Consider the following 20,407-nt stretch of genomic DNA (forward strand, 5'->3'; position numbering starts at 1 on the left):
TCTGTTTGTTTGTTTAGGTTTGTTTTTTTGTCTTTAGTTGTGTTGTTGTTTTTTTTTTTTCTAATTTTGCTTATTAGAACTTAAAAATGGCTGTACTGCAAGAGAGCAAAGGTTTATTCAGTCTGATCTGTCCCTTTTTTGACTGTAGCCTACAAGGGATTGTGAAAGATTGCCTTTTTTACTAAACAGGATCCTCCCTACTGCACTGCTGGGAGAAAAGCATAGTTGATGGGATTTGAAGAGTCCTCTGGTGCTTTTGGTGAAACTAGTCCCATATTCTTGCTGCAAAGAAGACATGCTGGCATAAAAGTGACAGTGTTTTGGTTGTGATGTGGTGTTTTTTAAGCTGTGCTTGCTTCCTCATCTCATATTCCCTTTAGCTGGGAAAAAATAAATTCCTTGCCCATGATTTTCAGAGTAGGTAGTCCATTAGATGGGAAGAGCTTGTAAAAGCTAACCTCAGACTTGAGTTAAACTGCTAAATGTCTGATCCTTGTTAAATGTGAAGACTTATAACAGACTGTGCACATTTTTCAAAGTTTGTTGTCTACAGTTATGGTATCAGTTCTTCTAGAAAGTCTCTGAACTTTTAAGCAAGTGGTCGGGTTTTTAGTTTCAATGAAATAAAACTCCTAGTAATGTGTCTCTTGCTAACATTAGCAAGCTGTGCAGTGTATTCATCAAGAGTGATTATGCTTTAAGAATAAGAGAAAAAAATAATCTTCCCTGAATCCTAGAGAAAATTCTTCAACATATTACGTTGTGTAGCTTTAGATTTCTGAAATTACTTAAATGTGGTCTTCAGGATATTTGCATCCATAAAGAACACTTGGTTATGCTTATTGCTTCCCTTTGCCTTTCTTGACTGTCAAAACACAGTGATGCTTTTGAAGATTTATAGCAGATGGGTAATGAGATTGCTGACTGTTAACTGCAGCATTCAGAATTTGTTGGTGGAAGGAGGTGGGAGTTTGAAAAAAAGAGAAGGTTATTGGAAATTCATCGCAATGAAGACAGGTGATAGAACTTTGTTTTCAATCAGGAAGCTTAAACATAAATATATTATGTTCTAAATTAGAAAAATCTCCACTCTTCCTGCTATCTAGTAGTCAAATAAAATCTTTCAGAAAAAAAAATATTACAGAGATGTCAGATTGCATTCAAGTGATCACAATGAATCACAAGAAAAACAAAGATGTTACACAATTTTTCAGTAAATGTTTTCAGGCTGTATTGCATATGCTTAATTCAGCACAAATAGCAGCCCTGAAAAAATCAGAAAGAAATCATAAGCTAATGTCTACAACAACTGTCACTTGTATACCTGTGTAATTGTGTAAAAGGGAAAATAGGTCGGCAGTGCCCTTAACTGGGTTAACTGCTGGAGAGAGATTTCAAAGTCTGACTCCTGCAGTGTGTGCTGGAAATAAGAAAGGAAAAAGTCTGCCTTCTTTGCTGACTCTTGTACAATCAGCTAGTTGGGGTACACCTCAGACTGAAATTAAGACATTAATGTTCATCATAAAGTCCAAATTCTTTCTGTGTCTATATCTGTATGTATGAGCAGTCAGACATTTTAGAGGATGTGTCAGAATGGAGCGTTTTTTCCACATTTTTGTGTTTGCTGAGGCCTGAGAATAAAAAGCAAGCTATCCTTAACTTAAGTACAAAGTTACTGAGTTCAGAAGCACGTGAAATACTGAGAAAAATGAATGAAGCCAAAGAAAGTTGCTGAATTGGCAAGGAAGAAGATTCTCCTTTTGTTTCTTGATGCAGGAATCTCTGTACTGCTCACTACATCACTTTGATTTCTAGGTACCCTACTAATCAAACATTGTTGAAGCTACTAGACTCTTTGAAAATATCTTAATGCCTCTGAAAATGGTTCTCTTGGGTATAGGGCCTCATTTTAAGGTAAAGTCTGAACATTCTGAGTCATAGTAATTTAGCTAGTCTTCGTGTCTGCTAGGCAATATCAGTGTCAAGAGATAGGTGAAGGATAGGAAAAAGAACAGAAGGAAAAAGTGTATAGTTCCTTATAATCCGTTTGTTTTTTTTTTAAAGGTAGCAGCTTTTTCCAGGCTGTGCCCATGCAGAGGGAGCTCAAGAGCTCCCTGACAGTCTTGCCTTAGACTATTGTCTAGGTTGTGATTATTTTCTTTTTTTAAATTTTCCTTACAAAATGTGGCAGAGGCAGCTGCTGAAACAAAGAGGTGGGGCAGCAGCATCTTCAAACAAAGTGTATTATTATCCTTCACAAAGAGAGTTGTCTGTGACCCCTTGATTTTTTTCTGTCACCCCATTTCAGCAGGTAGTGCTGGCTTGCTCAGGGACCATTTCAGTAGATCATACACATTAGTCAAGTTCCAAAATACCCCTTAGCACCATATGCTACCTAAAGTATAATAATCCTTTAATCTGTCCACTGCATGACATCTGGGCACTTACTTGACATAATAATTCATGTCAGTTTTTCCTATCAGTATGTATCAGAGGTGGGAAGTGCCAAGACAGTGGTGGAGAGATGAGGATTTAGGAAAATGCCTGTGGGGGAGTGCCTTGGATCAGGGGAGACCTACCTGTGTGTGGCGGGTGACCAGACTGTCACTGATGTGTCTGCACAAAGTCTTTGTATAAGAATAATATTATCCTGAGATAAGCACAAAATGGAACAGAAAGGGGAATACAAACTACCAGGACCCAAGTTACAACAGCCTATTAACATTTACTCGATATCTCTTTATACCCTCTAGTCAGCACAACAGATGTAGCTGTGTTTTAAGGCATTATCATTCATAGAAAAAGGCAAAAAAGATACTCTTTCCCTCCCTCCTGTTCCCGGTAATCTCAGATGTTCACCGTGCACGCCGAGGGGGAGGAGGTGGAGAGACGAGCGCTGGTGGGAGAAGAATGCAATTATCCCAAAGCCTCCTGACGGGCATCCACTTCTTCCTTCCAGCTTAGCTGCTCTGACCACAGGCTGGGGGCTCGTGGGACATGGACCAGATTGAAAAAGTGGAAGCAGACAGATGGTTATTTGTAATCATCATGTAAATGTAAATCCTATAAAAATGTTTTCTTTCTAAGGGCCTGGAAGCTGGAAAGCAGGATTAAGGCATGGATATCTAGCCTAGAATAATTTTGACCCGGCCACCTTCCCTCCTACCCCATAAACATCGTGGCTTTATCTCCACTTCCTTTAAACAAATTGCTGGAGCCTCGGCCGAGGAAATTAATTCGGTTTCCGTGTAATTCCCTGAGTTTATGAGCATCAGTTTGACCGAGGCCTGGATTTGGGCCTAAGCTGGCAGGTGCTGGTGAGCAGTTGCCTTGGTAGCAGGGGCTCCTTTTCACTCCTTTCCCCCTCCCTCTCTGGCCCCGGCAGGTGCGTGCCCTGCGCGTGTTTATCTCGTCACTGCCGCTGCTGGATGTTCTCCCTTTCCCTGGTTACGCTCCTGGCTACCTGGAAATGGCCGTGCAGGGCTTTGCATGCCTTACAGACCAACGTGGCTGCTCACAGACATCTATCTTGTTTGAGCAGCATCAGCTTTTCGAGCTACAAAGAGACCGATCAAACTTTAATTAAACTCTTGTCCGCAGCACCACTGTGGGCTGTGTGTACGCGTTAGCTGTCCTTTCCAGCGCTCCAGTCCCTTGGTGCCTTTCCAGACAGCGAGGCTTAGCCATCCAGAAGCTTTTACCCTTCCAAGGCTTTGCCTTTTTAAACATTTGAGCTGAAGCTGGGCTGGAGGAGAGGAGCATCTCCCCTCTCTGTCGCTGTTGCAGCCCCCTGGGATCCTGCCCTTCAAAGGGAACCGAACCGGCTGCAGTGCGGTGCCAGAGTTGGTAGGGAGGGGTGCCAGACATCTTTCTCTTTGTCACCCCTTGGTAAATCATAGAATAACAGAAAGGTTTGGGTTGGAAGTGACCTGAAAGATCATCTTGTCTCAATGCCCCTGCTGTGAACGGGGACACCTTCCAGTAGTTACTCAGACCTTCATCCAGCCTGGCCTTGAACACCTCCAGGGATTGGGCATCCACAGCCTCTCTGGGGAACTGTTCCAGTGCCTCAACACCCTCACAGTAAAGAATGCAGGGAAACACCCAAAATGTAGGGAAAACCCCAAAATGTAGGGAAACACCCACGCAGGCACAAAGGGAGATGTGTAACTTATGTTAAAATTGGAATAAAGCAAAATAAGAACACAGGATGAGGAAGAGGAGGCTGGCGGAACATTTTTTCCACCTGTGTTGAATTTTTAAAACATTAGTGTTTGTGCCCTGCCAAAAGGGCCCTGAAGAGGGCTGGCTCCTCAAGTGAACAAAAGCCTCTTGCCCATGTGTGGAAAGGGTGATCTGCTCAGGCACAATAATAGTTATCTGGAAGTACCCAGCAATTGTGGATAATTGGCTGAGGAATATTCTGCAGCTCTCAATCATTTTTCTGTTTTCACAGATGATTGTACCATTAGATATGGTGAATGCACTAAGCTGTGCTGCAACTTTTCCATTTACTCTGCTAATATGTGTGAACTCAACTTCCAGTCGACCCTCCTTTCTTCTGTGGCTTCCTGTGCTGCTGGAGGGGGACAGCCAAGCTCACCAGCTCACACTCTGGCCCCCTCTTCCCTGCTCCCCCTCTCTCGGGGTCATGTTTGGATGTTCTGGATTGGCTGGGCTGATCAGATTAATGTCTGTGCTTTTCCATTGTTAGATTGCTTTAAAAGCACTGAATCACAGGAATGGCAGCCTGTGCCCTCTGCTCTTTACCTTGTTTTTCTCTCTGCTTTTATTCTTTTTTTTTTCCTTTCTTTACCTGGCTTTTTCTTCTCGCGCTCCCTAAACTTAGTGTTCCCTCTCTTCCTCTTCGAGTTGCTTTCTTTTTTTAATTTATATTCCACACATTTTTCTCTTATCTTTATCTTTCTGTCACAGCTTTATTTTTTTTCCCCTCTTTCTTTTTCCTCCAACCATTTTTTGTTTTTCTCCAAAACACAGAATGCTTTAGATGGAAATGATGAGATATATCTATTCAACACTCGCATATGTGCTGAGGTACAGAGCAAGATTAAGCAAGGCCTGTAGCATCAATTTTGTCTTCCATTCAAGCCAGTTTTGCAGTAAGACTTTGGATAAAGGAACGTGATAAAATCAAATCACCTCTTAGCCTCATATTCTGAGGCTGATTGGAACCTTACACAGTTGCTGGGATGATTCAGAGAAAGTTAATGTAATTTGCTGTGTATCACTCGAGGAAACTGTATTTGTCAGGTTCATATAGCAGAGTGAAATGTTCAAGGAAAATGCTGTCCTTAATATTGCTGCCAGGAGTTAGGAGTCAGGAATATAAAGCCATTATGTGGTGGGATCTGCTGATTTTCTGGGGATTTTCCACTAGCAGATTTGCACTGAAGTTCTGTAATTGCGAATAGAATCAAGCCAATAAAAACAGTTATTTTGTGTGTAATGGAGGGAGCTGATTTTTTTCCATTTGCCAGTTGTGAAAGTGTGTATAGCATTGTCTAGAAGTATTTTTTCTTCTTGTGTATCATAGGGATCATGGAGATACATGAAGATGCTTCCTAAAAAAACGTGATTTTGTAAGACTTTTTCTCCGTTTCTTTCCCTGAAATTGCCATGGTATTGGCTTTCTTGGCTTTGCAAAATGTTGTACTGCCAAATAGTCAGCAGGCCATGATCCTCATCATGTTTCTGTGCAGTGCATTGCATAAGTTATTTCTTCCATTTGATCTTGAAGTTCTATAAATTCCATTTCTGTCAATTTGATTATTGCAAATCAGAAGCGTACAAGTGATTTGTATTAATCAGAAATATTTTGGGTTTGAGTTTTTTTGTTTTCTGTTGGAAAAAATATGTATCCATGGGGTATGTCACCTAAGAAGCCTTCAGGTCTTCGCCAGAGCTGCATTTGTTGCCAACTCTGTCCTGTCACTTCTGTTTTATACTTTGAGAGCGAAACCTAGATAGTCACTCTTTTTTTGTGTGTGTGTCTTAGAAAAGGAATTAACTTCCAATTAATTCCCTCCTTCCTCTGGGATCTACCTGTGTATCCCAAAATGAGGAACTATAAAAGTTACCTTGTATGTCGTTCTGAGTGCCACGTATATACAGCCCACTCCCATCAGCCTATTCAGAAACCAATTCTTGTATGTATTAATCATATTTTTCCTCTGGCTTATTACAGAACAGACAAATATTCTGTTCCCAATGTTAAAATGGGGCACATTTTATTAACATTGAAAGCAGTAAATTATCTCTGCTTATGAAATGAGACTGAGCAATTTCTGCTGAACTCTTCCTGACTTGCCCCTTCACTAGGATACAGTGTTTTCTAATTTCTCAGAGGGCCCTGGTTCCATTAAGGGCGAGAACTGTTTTAAAGCTCTAATGAAAGCCATACGTAGCTGAAATTCAAGGAGGGGCAATGCCCTAAATTCTATTTCAGTAGCTCATCTAGAGCTATTTTCAGTTTTATGTTTATAAGAATGTCAATTAACCTAGAGACTAGGACACACATGGAAGAATAACGATGAAGTGGATATCATTTTAACACACTGAAGCCAGCTAGTTGGACCTAATTCCTTATAGAAGCTTGATTTACATAACAAGTTGGCCTGTGATGCCTAATTTAGTTCTCAAACAGCTCAGTGATTTAAATGCCCTTTGTTTTCTATGTCATGGGACAGCACTGGTCGAAGTTGCGGAAATATTAGAACTAAATATATAGAAGGAAGAAATAAATGTGCTGGAAGAACAATAGTAACAGCTTGATTTCTCTGACACCTTTCAGAACTGGTGATCACTTTGGCATGTATTTGGTGATAACAGTAATAACAGGGATAACAACAACAGCCTTAATCAAGGTGTAACTCTGTAGTTCAGTGTCAGTTCTGTCCCTTTTTTACCTAGCTTGTGCTGAAGCTGGAGATCCAGGCAAGGCAGATATTCAGCACGTTGTTTTCTGTTGTGAAAAGAACTGAACATCCTACCTGCAATGCTACTTTTGCAACGATGGAAAGTGACCCTGTCAAGGTTAAAAAGAGTAAGGGGTGCTACAGGTCTTTCCAATTTAAATGCAGAGCAGTGTTCTTATCTGGAGAAAAAAGCAAGGGGAAAAAAAGCCATGTGTGTGAAATCTGCCTCCGTTGGACAAAAGGACCCACCCACCAGCTTCTTTTGTGAGATCATATATAGTCAATGTAAGATGCTAACTCATCACAGAATAAAGGTTGACTTGTTTGTTTAATATTATATGTTTCTACATGTATTTTTTTTCCCCCCACTTACAATGTCATCACTTCTAATAATTTTTTTTTCCTTCTTTCCCTCATTTATTGCATTAGTGCTACGGGATGACTTCCGCCAGAACCCTACAGATGTGGTGGTGGCAGCTGGAGAGCCTGCCATCCTGGAGTGCCAGCCGCCTCGAGGACACCCTGAGCCCACCATCTACTGGAAGAAGGATAAAATCCGCATTGATGACAGGGAGGAGCGGATCAGTGTGAGTACAACTGGCTGGTTGGTTGTCTGCAGACACAGGACACACAGCCAAGAGCACCAGAACTTTATGGGTTTATAGCTTTTCCCACAGAGTCTTTTGGCAGGTTGCCTCTCCAAGCTTTCCCAAATGAGGGCAGAAGGTTGTTTATCGCTTCTGGTTTGGCTCTCCACCCTGAACTTCTCTGAGGGCTGGTTTGTATGTCCAGTGCAATGGAGATCCATTCAGCTGTAGATTTGGTCATGTAAGGTGCTCAGTTAGATGGGGGACTTGGTGGATGTCTTTGAGCCATTTGGCCTTATCTTTTCTACATCTCAGTTCACAGAACTGACAAAATCAGACTTTATATCAGAGAGGTGTTTTATAGGTAAATTCAGTCGTATCTCTGAGGTAAAAAATACTCCATGGGAAAAAAACCCAACAGCTTAGGATGATATTGGTAAAGTTGTATTTAGTGTAGTAATTTGGACGTGCATTCTAAATGAAGGCTGAAGTCACACTGTAAAGAATTATGACTCCTGAATATGAATCAGTATTGACTGATTGAGTAACACTGGCTGAATTCTGTGACTGTTCATTTCTCGTACTGAGTGAAAAAGGATCCAGCAGAAATACCTAACTTATCAAGGGAGCAGAGATAAATCATGGTCTGTGCGAGCAACTGGGATAAATTAAAGGTGTGAGGACACCTCATTCCTAATTTTTAAATGCTTAGCTTTTCAGCAATGATAATCCTTCAATAAAGTTTTATGTTGTATGTAATGATTCAGTGCTGACCTTATGCAACATGGACATACTATCAGGAAGATTGTTTGTGGCTTTGGGTGCCTAAGGAATGATTTCAAGCCAAGCAACCTAAGTTGTTGCTGTTTGTGGACCAGGCTCTCTTTGCTAGGGTCCACACAAGAGTAGAGAAGGAAGAGTTGCAGGGAGCTGGCTATCATTCCCTGACTCTCAAGTTTCTATGGCTGTATTCCTAGATTATTCTGAAGCACCCCATTGTCTAACCTTTGACACTGTCTGTGACTTCACAAGCTGCAAATTTTTACTTAATTTCTTTCAACTCTCCTGCTCTTTTCCTCTACAAACACCCTTTGTAGCCAAAAAAATGTTAAGTCTTACGAGACTCAGGTGAATTCTCAGTTTGGGCCAGATTCAGTCTGTTTGCTGCAACAAAGAGAGAAACTCTGTCTTAATCAGTGATCAAGAAAACTGTTAAGAAACCAGTAAAATGAACTAAATAAAACTAAGTCCAACTGCCTTTTTCTTCTGAGAGATGTCGAGAGTGCTTTAAGTATTATCATGCAAGAAATACAAGCTCTTTGTGCTGCCAAGAGGCAGCAAGAAATGTAAACTTTGAAGTGTAAAGGATCTAATGAACACCGAAGGAAAAAAATTAAGTGCAGTTGGAATTATTCAGTAGTTGAAATTAGTTGCAAGCTGAAATTAGTCAGTATGATAAAAATATTCTCTGGAATAGCTTAAATATATTCAAATATATAACTTTATAATTTTAAAGCTGTACATATATTTACAAGCAAAACTTTAAAACACCTTGATTGTGGAACTTGTTGCCCGAGAAGGCAGCTCTTTTTTTTTTTCCCCTGATATACTTTGTTTATCTGAAGTTAAAAACATGTTCCTTGTTTTGAGACAGATCCGTGGCGGGAAGCTGATGATCTCCAACACCAGGAAGAGCGACGCGGGGATGTACACCTGTGTGGGGACCAACATGGTGGGGGAGCGGGACAGCGACCCCGCAGAGCTCACTGTCTTCGGTAAGGTGACTCTTGCCTTTATTTCCTCTTCACCACAAATGCCATAGACTGGCTTACCCTGGGTGGCTCGTCAAAATATGAGCCAAAACAAGGTTAACAAAACGCAGCAGTACTGCTTAGGGTGCATTTCACAGTTCCTGAAGAAGGCAGATTTCAAAACTTGTGGTTTGTACTGGTGGAGCTGTGATGGCTCAGGGTTTTCCTTCTAAGCACAGTGCTCTCCCCCACAAAATTGCCAAAAGTAATTAAGCTACTTCTAATACGGTTGACAATGCCTGCTTACCAGAGATTTGGACTAACATTGCCTATTTAAACAATTCCATATTCCTGTGGGGTTGTGAAATCAAACCTCCGTAGGAAAGCACGAAAGAGCTTGGTTGATCAGTAAAATGTCTTTGGAGAAAATTATGAAATCATTTTTCTGTATATAGAGAGATACTTTTTTCATTTGTTTTTTAGAGGGCATGAAACAGCTTTTCATCCTGTAAGCCAGGTGCTGCTGAATGAATCAAAAATTAGGTTTCCTGTGTGAAAGAGCTTCTAGACCTGATAGGTAAGGCAAGAAGTTGTCAGGTAACATTCCCTCCATGATTAGGGTCCTGAGCAAAAATAGAGTAATAACTGAACCTAGAGCTGGATCCATCCTGCTAACAACTGGACAAGAAGCAAAGCCACAAAATCCTGCTGTGATACATCCTGCAGGCATGGTTTTGTAGGAATTAGTCAAGAGGTTCTGAGCAAACAAAGGAAAATCAGTAAGGAAAGAACCCTCACTGCTCACTGCTAAAGAAAACACATACATGCCAACAAAAGAGAAATAGTGTTAATGTTCCCCTCCTGCTACAGCTCTTTGATATCCTTAATATACAATATTGAAATTCCAAACAAGACTATTTGTAATTCCAGTAAGACTTTTAACAGAAATCCTAAGGTCCTTTCTGAGGCAGATGCTCCTATTTTTTTTCACCTTCTGCCTAATATGGTGCACTGGAAAACCCAGTCATATTGCCATCTCTGTGTTTGCATGTATGTGCAATTCAACATTAGTTTGCCCACTTTAAAAAAACCCTCAAACATGTTATGGGATTCACAAAAGAAAAGTTTCTATTAGACAAGATCTGAGCAAATTCTACTGGACACATGACTGAATATTTCCTGCTTTCCAGCATTACAAGACTGTAAAGGCTTCCACTGCACTTCGTTTGTTGTGGATTCATGGAAACATACAACTTTTAAAGGCAGAACTATTATACATTGCAATAAAAGCAGAGAAAGGATCTCTATCAAATTATTATGTCCTTTGCAGCCAATCTGTTGCAGTTGTGCCTTTACACAAATGTGAAAAAGACATGACATATCTCCTTCATCAGTTTAAGTACTGTTAATCGCTGGTAATACTCCCTGTGGATAGCAAGCAAATTGCAGTCCTAAACTACAAAGCCCTAAGAAATCCTTAAGAAAATAATTTGTTAAAAAGCATTGAACTGTAGGGATGAAAACTGAAATGTGCATGTAATTTCATATCCTGCCAGGCTATGAAAAATATTAGGTTTATCTTGGTATGTACAAGAATACATAGCCAATTGCAATATTCTGAATTTTTTACAGCATATAGTCATAACAATCAACTTGCAAAAATACAGTCTAAAATTATTTGGTGAATACTGAACAAAATCAGCAATAAGTGAGATTAGATATTTTAATGCTACATCATTGTGTTAGACTACCAAAAGAAAATTGTATTTAAAGTACTCTATCTCAGTGTCTTTCTATCTAAAATTCCCCTTCTATCCGGGGATAGAAGGGGAATAAATCCGGAGACTGGGAAACATCAGGTCGGCTGTGCATGTTCAAATTGGCTTCAGTGAGCACAGGCAAGACCAGGGATCAGATGTTAAGTCCACAGCCACCTTCTAATATGACTCAGAGGTTTGAGGAACATGGGAATAGGGCAAATTTTGAGGAAAAATATGCTAAAAATAGCATAATACTTATATGCAATTGACGTGTCCAACTTTAACTCTTTCGCACATATTTGAAAATGGACTTTACAACAAAAATAAAGAGATCTTAGCTAAGAGATTTAGAGAATTTAATTAGATGACTGGCAAGCCTAGAGCTGGTGATGATTCTGGAGAGGAATGCATATTAATTAGCTGATTATTCATTCCTCCTTTCCCGAATAGCAACCCTCCAAACCCTTTTCCTAGAGTGAAGGTGGCCTTAGTAAACTACACTATGTAGGAAAAGGAACTGTTTCATACTAGTTCTCAAGCCTCTCAGGGAACCAGCCACTTGTTACTTTTGGCTTTGCAAGTTTTTGTGTAATACCTGAAGTTCACTTCTGCGTGTGGCTCGTGACAGCTCTCTGGCTCCCTGTACAGAAAATTTAGCTGGAGGCATTGCCTCTGGAAAAAGTGACTCAGTGTGGTGGGAACTGGTGGCCTGAGGGGAACAGCAGGGAAGCCTAACCTAAAATATTACACCTTTCCTGAGTTTAGAAACAATAAAATAAAATGGACAATAAGAACCTTGGAAAGAAGTAGGGGGAGAAAATAAAAGTTTCCCATGGGCAGAATATATCCACTTGGCTGGGTACCCATTCAATAACCCTTGCTGAGAGATAGTTGTGAATAATACATGTAGAACTTTCACAAAACAACTGATGTATTGGGTTTTTTTCCAAGCTTGTCTGCTTGAAACCTTGTTTTCAACATTCAGGCACTTCTAACTGTATGCTGGTAGTGTCGATGCAGATTGCATTTCTTTTGCTCCCAAGTCAGGATTCTTCTACTAGCAGAAAATTGTCAAACGTTCATAGCAAAATACCATAAAGCAAACTGAGCATATAAGCAGTGCCACCCAAAATTATTCCTGTGTTTTGAACAGTCACGATGATGCACTACCTTTTGTTAGTCTTTTCTTTCAAGCACTATTGCTGGTTTTTGCCTTTATGAGGCTCCAAGGTGCAATCCTGGGGGAAAGCAAGAAGACAGGGGCTGTGACGGAGTTGTCCTTTAAAGGAAGTTAATGACATCAATCCTAATGCTCACAAAAAGAGCCAGCGTGGGACTTTATTATTCTAAAGGCCAATTTCAGAAGCGTAAGTGATACAAATTAGGTTGCTTTGCTTGTGTTCAGTCTCATAACCTTTGGCTGAACAGAATTAAAGCAAGATGCAAAACAGAACCAGTTTAATTCCAATTTGTAAGAAAGCTTTGTTTGTAAATACATAGTATGGAGCCAGAAATTTAATAAAGTGGGAATTACTCTTTAAGATAACCTTTATCATTTTGTCATGCTATTGCCCTGTTCTGAGATAAGTTTTCAAGTTGTTTTAGCTGTTTCAGACTCTTCTTTTTTTTTTTTTTCCTTCGGACTTAAAATGATATATTTGAAGTGCATGTACAAAGGTATATCTTGTATATTGATTCTAAAGCTCAGTGAAATCAATGAAAGCCTTAGTATATCAGCTTCAAGAGACTGGCATCAAGCAGTGGAAAAAGATATATTTAGAAGAGCCTCAAAAGAATATAAAGCATAACTAAGAAGAGTACAAAAACGTCTTAAAAAGATATGTCAATTTGGACATAATAAAGATTGTTTTGGATTAATCTTTGATTTTAACTTTGGTACCTGACCCTTTTTTCAGCTAATAAGGTCCTGTGGGATGAAGAGGTACTTTTGTCTGATGCTTGAAGAAGTATTTGTGTTTGATGTTCTGTAGATATTGTCAGGCTGAAAGGGAAGCCGTAGTTTCAGGAAGAATATTCTGTGATGATATGGCATTAGAGGAAAGAAATCCAAAAATCCTTTAATGAAGGATTGGGGGCACATTGTGCCCCATTTTACTTTCTTGAGCTCTGCTTATGTGGAAGGCCTTAGCAGAGAGTCTTGTCCCCTTGTATCCTGGAAATTATTCCCAGAAGCTTTCCCAGTCACATGGAAAAATCTACCAAACCCAGGTATACATTCACACATCGAGACAGGGAAATCAGCAGTGTGTGTTTTGTACCCTTCAGATGAAAGCTTTTCCAGGTTTTCTTCCAATACTTGTATTTCCCACTTGCAGTTTACTTGTGGCAATTTGCAAAAAGCCACTTTGTCTTTACAATATTTGTTATTCACAGATACAGAGGAGCTGTAATAGGATAATGATACTGCTGTGAGAAAGAGTCTGATTTGGTCTCCAAGGTCTGCATAGAATGGTCAGTAAAGACTGAAATGAACATGGTTGTAGACACATATAAAAGGAGAAAACTGCTAGCAATGGATAAAAATAATTTTACTGCATATGCATGTGCCTCTTGTCGGTGCTCCATGCCTTTACTGGGCAAGTTTGTCTCACCTTGGGTGCTGCTTAGGGAGCAGAAGGTGCTTATTTCTAAATGAAAAATAGAAAAGTGCCTAAAAAGAGGCAGTAGAAGAACGTCTTTAAATATAAAGCCATCTGCTTTTGCAATTGTATTTTCATTTATTTGGCCAACATAGGTAAATTTAGTCACATGGTAATATCCTGTCTTATTCCATGTCTTCTTTTTTGGCAGAGAGCTTTACTTCATCCAGACTACATTGTATTTAATAAAATATCTATGCTATTGACAGCATTCTGAAGTGAGATTTGCTTCCAACCATCTAATGTTTCCTTTTTTTTTTCTTTTTGCATCAGAATGCTAAAGGGAGAAAAGCTTTTATTTTTAACATTTGCTATTAAATCCCTCCACAAAGCCTTTTAATTTTTACTTTAATACTCTTTCTAGAACACAAAAACATTTTAAAAAAATTATGTCTTCTCTCCAGCAAAGACAGAGAAAACAATTCCAAATCAAATTGAAGCTCTGCATTATGGGGACCATCAAATCCTTCACTCTAGCAGTTGCCTCAGCAGAGAAAATATATTAAGGTAGTTAGGATCATTTTAATTAGATTGAGGCCTCATGTATGGCTGTCTAACTTTTTGAGGAACAGAGAAAGGGCAATAATATATCTGAAGGTCATCTGAGCCACTCTAATAGACTGTGATACTCAGACCAATTGTTAAATATGGGAAAAATTGAGTTCTGAGGTTAACTTGTGTCAGCACCCAAAGCAAGGAAAGCATTTTCCTGTTTCTGGTTAGGGTCTGTAGGTTTCCTTGCAGTGCATATCTCGAGCTCTGCAACAGATTGTTAGATGTGTGTCCAGATTGCATTAACAACCCCCTTTTATAACTGCAAGCAAAGTTTATTCTGAAGTTATAAAGGTCACCCTAGTAATAGCATGACTGGTTGACATGACATATAACCATGACCTATTTTATAGTTCTCTTCAAAGATTTTTAATATTCATCAGAGAAAGTCTGGGAAGTAGGTACTTTATTTACTCAGTGAAAGCTTATAAAATAGCTATATTAAAATTTTTATATATGTCTGTGATTTTAATTTATCACCCTTTCTTGTTGTTTCTCAAATATATTGCGTTCTGGATGCTGTTGACAGAATAACAATGTTTAATTATACCACAAGGCTTTATTTATGGGCAAACCATTTCAGAAGGAAAAAAAAAATAAAAAAAGATTTTTTTGTCAAGATTATCTCTTAAACTAAATTTGACCTGGCTGTGTGAAGAAACCTTCTTTATTTAGCATGCTTGGGCAGGCAGCGCTCTGTCTCCTGAGAGATTAACATTGTAAGCAAGTTATGCAGGTGACTCAAATCCAGTTAATCTCATATAAAGAATGTTAATTGCATTGGCAATGGCATTCGCTCTGATCACTTTATAGCTGTATAATTAGCTATTGGACACATTCAAGGGGTTTTCTGAGTGATATAAATACAGGAAACAACATGAGAGGTAACTTGTTCTTTCCTGATTCACGCTGTGCAAAATGCAGAGATGATGGAAAAATGGAACCAGCAGTTAATGGTGTTTGCATGTCCTCGCTAACTGGGATCTGTCCTTTCATAGCTATTTATTTTATGGAAACTTCTTAAATGTTTTTGAAAATACACAGTTTAAGAAGCTGATCTGAAACAAAGGTGTGGGTGTATGCTCCTAAATTGCCCAGATATGGAATCCAGGGATTTAGCTAATGACCTTTGGGCCATTTACTTTCTGGGTTCTCTCCTCAACATGCGACAGGGATTTATTTCCTCATCTCCTGTGGAGAAGAATTTACAGCCACAAGTAGCAATTTCATCAATATGCACACACTAATTTCTTAGCTGTTTACATACAGCTTTTATAAACGTGGTCTAAAATAATCTTTGTGTGCAGACCAAGCCATTGCGCAGGTACACACAGAATTATTTAAATTCAATGGGGGTGTACCAAGGGCCTCCAAATCACCAATTAAAATGTCAATCTGGATCTAAATTTCTTAGTTTAGGATCATCTCTGAAAAACAAATACCAAAATGAAGAATGTATTATGTATGAGCTCAGAGCAGGGTTTGGTCTGAGATCTTCTTAGGAGAGCAGTTGTGAATAAGATGCGTTGCTAACCTGCAGAAATTTTCATAAAGAAATTCCCATCTAGATTCACATAGTTACAGGTGGGCCAAGTGCACTGCTTAGCACTAACATTAAGAAATAATTGGGTTTTTTACCTTGTCCAGTTTTAATAAGTTTGTCAAACTAAAAAAGGCTTTGTCCAAAATATTCCATGTCTGATTAGAAAACTGATTTTAATTTATTTATTTTTTAAATTGCCAAAATAATTCACTCCTCTCTGAAAATGTTGAAGTTCTTGCAATTTTGAGTAAAAGGAATAATTGCAGAGAAACGGGCAAAGGTTTGAAGGAGAGGAATGGAGGAAGCTTTCTGTCCTAAGTGCAGGTCCGATACGATATTTCTGGGCTAAGATGAGACAAATTGGCTAAGGAAGCTGCCAGCAGCTGGATATGGCTTGTACACAGACTTGAAATGTGGAATCATAAAGATTTCAATGTGTGGAAAGAGACTAGAACTGAATTTACTTGCCCAAACGTTGCTGAAACCTGCAGGTCCTGGGCAGGAACAGGAATAGGACAAAAGCAATGGCTTGGGGAGAAGAATCTCTGCCCGTTAGACATATTCTTATCTCTGTCATCTGGAAAAGTGCTATAGATTCTTGAGCATGTCTATTCTGCTGACAAAATACGTTTTCCCCTGCCAGTAGGTCCCCCTGCTACTATCATGGAATTCCTATCTGATGCTGTCACTCATTTGCATAATTACTAACAGGTGGTTTTGTGTTCCTTAATTTTCTGACTTGATATTCTGATTTATAAAAGGGGTGAACATTTTTTTTTGTCTGCAACTGAATGTGATGGAAGCTGAGCTTTGAACACACAAAATTAGTGTTTAATTCTCCCCGTCCCTTAAAAATTGCCAGTTTTGTGGCTCAGATTGGGCATAAAAATTTAGCAGATACTTTTTATCTTGCTTTCTAAGATCTCCATCACACCTTGGAGAGGAGTTACGAAAATAAGTGAGTTGCTCATGAAGCTTTAAGATATGTGTAATAGAGGTCATGAGGAAATTAATAATTCTGCCTTTGAAGTGAAGTTTGATTAGGATGACAGGAGGCCACCCACTAAACAGTACAACTAAAGCAAAATATTAAACACCTGCTCATTAAATGAACACCAACAATCTGGAGATGTTTGGGGGAAAAATGGTGTGTTGTCATATAATTGCAACCAGTCCCATAAGGCATGAACAGAAAGGAAATGATTAACAGGCACACAGGCAGCCTTAGTTCTGGCAGTGAGGGTGCTGCCTGCTTGATTTTGCGACCTTATTAACGCTCTTTAATGGTTTTTATTTTTATTATTATTTTCATACAATGAACATGTATAACTAACCTATAAACTCAGCTCTGTAGTTATCAAGACAAACTGCCCGAGTCAGAATCTGGTATTGCTTGCATCCGTGTGAATTTTGAGTAGTTTTTTTAAGTGACATCATACCCTTCAACTTGCTGAGAATGAAATGTGAAACATAGCGTGTAACCAGTTTTAAATGTCTTTACGATAAATCCCTGTCTTGAGTGGAAATACTGCTTCATATAAACCCAGTCTTATAATGGTTTGACTAGCATAAATAATTTATGACAATAAAAGTGTGGTATGGTTGAGAGGACAGAACAAAATTTATGCAATCCAAAGGCAACTTGGAAACTCACCCCAGTGACATCCTTTGAAATGAAATTACCGGTACTTGGAGTTTGTACCAGTGTCTGTGTACAGGGTACTGCACCAGGACCACTGAGAGCAGACTGTGGCTCTGCATCTGGATTTTAAGCAGGCCTGTGCAACATTAGGGTGATTAATAATATTTGTAGCCGTGCAGGCTAAAATAACAAGGGTAAACAGGAGTCGTTATTCAGACCTTAATTTGGTTTTCCATGGTGAAGTCGGCGAAGGGAAGCTCTGTCCTCTGCCCGACACTCCGCAGTTGCCTGAGACGCCTAACACCGAGTTTAAATTTTCCTCTGAAGCATCAAGGTATTGATTGTTGCCAAAGGCAGGCTGACTCCATTGGCAGCTCATATATTGCTAGAGCGGACAGGAGCTCTCAGATCAGGCTTTGTGTGTGCAGCAGTGCAGAGCCACAGCATTCCCAGGGAAGGGTACGGGCTCAGAGGCCTGTGTGCTGTCCAGCAGGGCAGGTGGGCAGTCAGTCCTGGCACAGGCTGCCTTCTGGTGGCACTCCACTCTTCCTTGAGGGCCAGATGTGACAGCCCCTGCCTCTCCAGCCTGGCAGCCCTCTTCCTGGCTCTTTATGCACATCATCAGTTCCACTTGTCTGAATTTGTGGAGCTCAGCCTCCTTTCTGTGTGGTGGATGGGTAAACAAAAAGATGCTGAAAAGTCAAAAAATGTTCATTTCAGCCCTCTGACTCACCAAGGAATTTTAATGTCTCTTTCAAGAGCGGCCCACGTTTCTCAGGCGACCGATAAACCAAGTGGTGCTGGAGGAGGAGGCCGTGGATTTCCGGTGCCAGGTGCAGGGGGATCCCACACCCACAGTCCGGTGGAAGAAAGATGATGCAGATTTACCGAGAGGAAGGTGAGAGCGACGTTCACGTTCCCCACACTTTCAAATTTCAGTCGTTGAATAATGCCGGAATCCATCCCTGCTACTTACAGCTTGTTGTCTGACATTATTTCCGAGATTTATTTCCCTTATGGCTGGTCTTTGGCACTACAGAACTTGTTCCAGAGCCAGCTGAGCAGGGACACCCAGTCTGGGTGAGTTGTCCGGGTAATGGATTCCTGCGGAAGGAAATAAAATGATTTGTAGGTGTTGTGAGCACATGGGTATTCACTGAATTTACTGGAGACAGTAAAGATGTTTTAGGAATGTATTAGTGAGAGTAGCCTTCAGAATAATGTGCTGATACCAAGAGGGAGACAACTTGGCAGGAGAGTTGCTCTGTTGCACTAGCAGAATGGATTAGAAGCACAACCCTGAGGTGGGCTTTGCTGGCTCCTTGGTTCACTTCTATTAAGTCTTGGAGAGAAACCTTCCTCTTGAGGAAACAAAAAGCCAGACTAGCACAAGCATAAAGCAAAGCTGAAATCTGGAACAGGCCCCTTGTGTTCGAGAAAGACTCGTGTATTCTGGAACAAAGACGGAGAATATTCCAGAGTGAGCAGGGGCAGAGAGACTGTCCTGCAAAAGAGTATTAAATTAGTTTGGCTCCTTTCAGCTAACAGAACAGCGTTTGGTCCTCATTTTCTGAAACTCTTCCTTGTTTTGATGCTGAATTATTGTTACATTAAAAAATATTAACACAGAAACAGGTCTGGGAACAGGAATTAAAACCCAGGTCTCCATAACCCAGCAAATCCTTCTTGGCCTTGTGGCTTTTAATTTCAACAGCAGATCTGAATAGCACCAGGTTTTTTTCCCCCACCATAGTTGATCTTTTCCATCAGTGGAATATACTAATGGAAATACATAATCTAGAAAAAACTTTTCTACATAAGTAAGATAGGTATGTGTATATATATATAAATACTTTAAAAAATTAATTTTCTTGCAACTTAAACAAATTAAATAGTGACTTAGCTGTTTTGCTAATTATACTGGCAGATGTGTATGCATGTAATACACAAAATATTATTTTGAAGAGAAGACTTTTGGATGTTAGGATGGATTTTTCTGTTTACTTGCTATTTAACCATGCACTGTAGAGTGGTGCACAGTAAATACATTGTGCTTCTGTGATTTATTCTTGCTGTTTTGCTACTTCTGTTGTTTTAAATCGTGTCTACTTCTTGGTCTCATAAGCAGTAGTAATAGATGAAGAGCCAACAGTGTCTTTGGTTAGGTTGCATTTTTAATAGTTTCTTTTTTAATATCTCTGTCACTTCTTTTTGGTTTTTATCTTACTGTGAAAAACATAGTACTGTGTACTTGGAGATGATTTTTCCTGTTCATTCATGATGTACTTCTAAGGAAGAAGAAATTTAGCAGGAAGCATAGGAAGAGTTTTCACTGGGCTTTTAACTAAAAGGAGAGAAGGTTCATGGGATACATTCTGATAATAATCAACTTCAGGTTCCAAAACTACTCTCAGTGTTTTGCAGTGTTTTCACACTGCTGTTTAACATTTCATTAATTGTGTTTTGGCATCTTAAAAGAGAAAGTGAGGATATGTTTCCATCTATATCTGTTTCCCAGAACATCAGAGGGGGGGTAAGGAAGGGGCAAGGTTGCAGAACCTCACTCTGGAGACTACCTTGGGGGACAGAGGACTGACACAGCCCCTGCCCACGTAGCAGGTGACCACCACCTGAGCCACATGGATTGGGGTCATCCAGTAGAATCTGACATCTTCCCTTCAGAAACAAACACCTCTGATGGACAGCACTGTATGTTTTCTTTTCTAAAATGTTTCATGTGTACAGCAGAATATGTGAGCAGAGTCTTCACTGTCCGAAGAGTGGGTATTTCCAAATAGGGAATATCCACTGCACGATGCTTCATCAAGGAAGATTAACTTGGAACGTCCAAAACAAAAGCTTTTGGTGGGGGTTTTTTTGATTTTTTTAAAACCAGCAAAGAAATTTGCTCAAGTGTAGTCAGAAGGAATAGATAGATGGATGAGAAAATTATAATATAGCAATTTTATAAATTAAG

General features: G+C 39.7%; 1 protein-coding gene across 5 annotated transcripts in view; it reads left to right on the forward strand.

Moving 5' to 3' along the window:
- ROBO2 (roundabout guidance receptor 2) overlaps nucleotides 1-20,407 on the forward strand; it is a 1,041,091-nt gene that overhangs the window by 882,324 nt on the left and 138,360 nt on the right. For all 5 annotated transcript variants that reach the window (XM_064642976.1, XM_064642985.1, XM_064642994.1 and 2 more), the window contains 3 exons: nucleotides 7,365-7,522; nucleotides 9,177-9,297; nucleotides 18,190-18,328. In XM_064642976.1, coding sequence (XP_064499046.1) covers nucleotides 7,365-7,522; nucleotides 9,177-9,297; nucleotides 18,190-18,328 — 418 coding nt within the window. The remainder of the gene's footprint in view (nucleotides 1-7,364; nucleotides 7,523-9,176; nucleotides 9,298-18,189; nucleotides 18,329-20,407) is intronic.

Source organism: Pseudopipra pipra, chromosome 2 (genome assembly GCF_036250125.1).
Source record: "Pseudopipra pipra isolate bDixPip1 chromosome 2, bDixPip1.hap1, whole genome shotgun sequence".
In the NCBI taxonomy this organism is placed as follows: domain Eukaryota; kingdom Metazoa; phylum Chordata; class Aves; order Passeriformes; family Pipridae; genus Pseudopipra; species Pseudopipra pipra.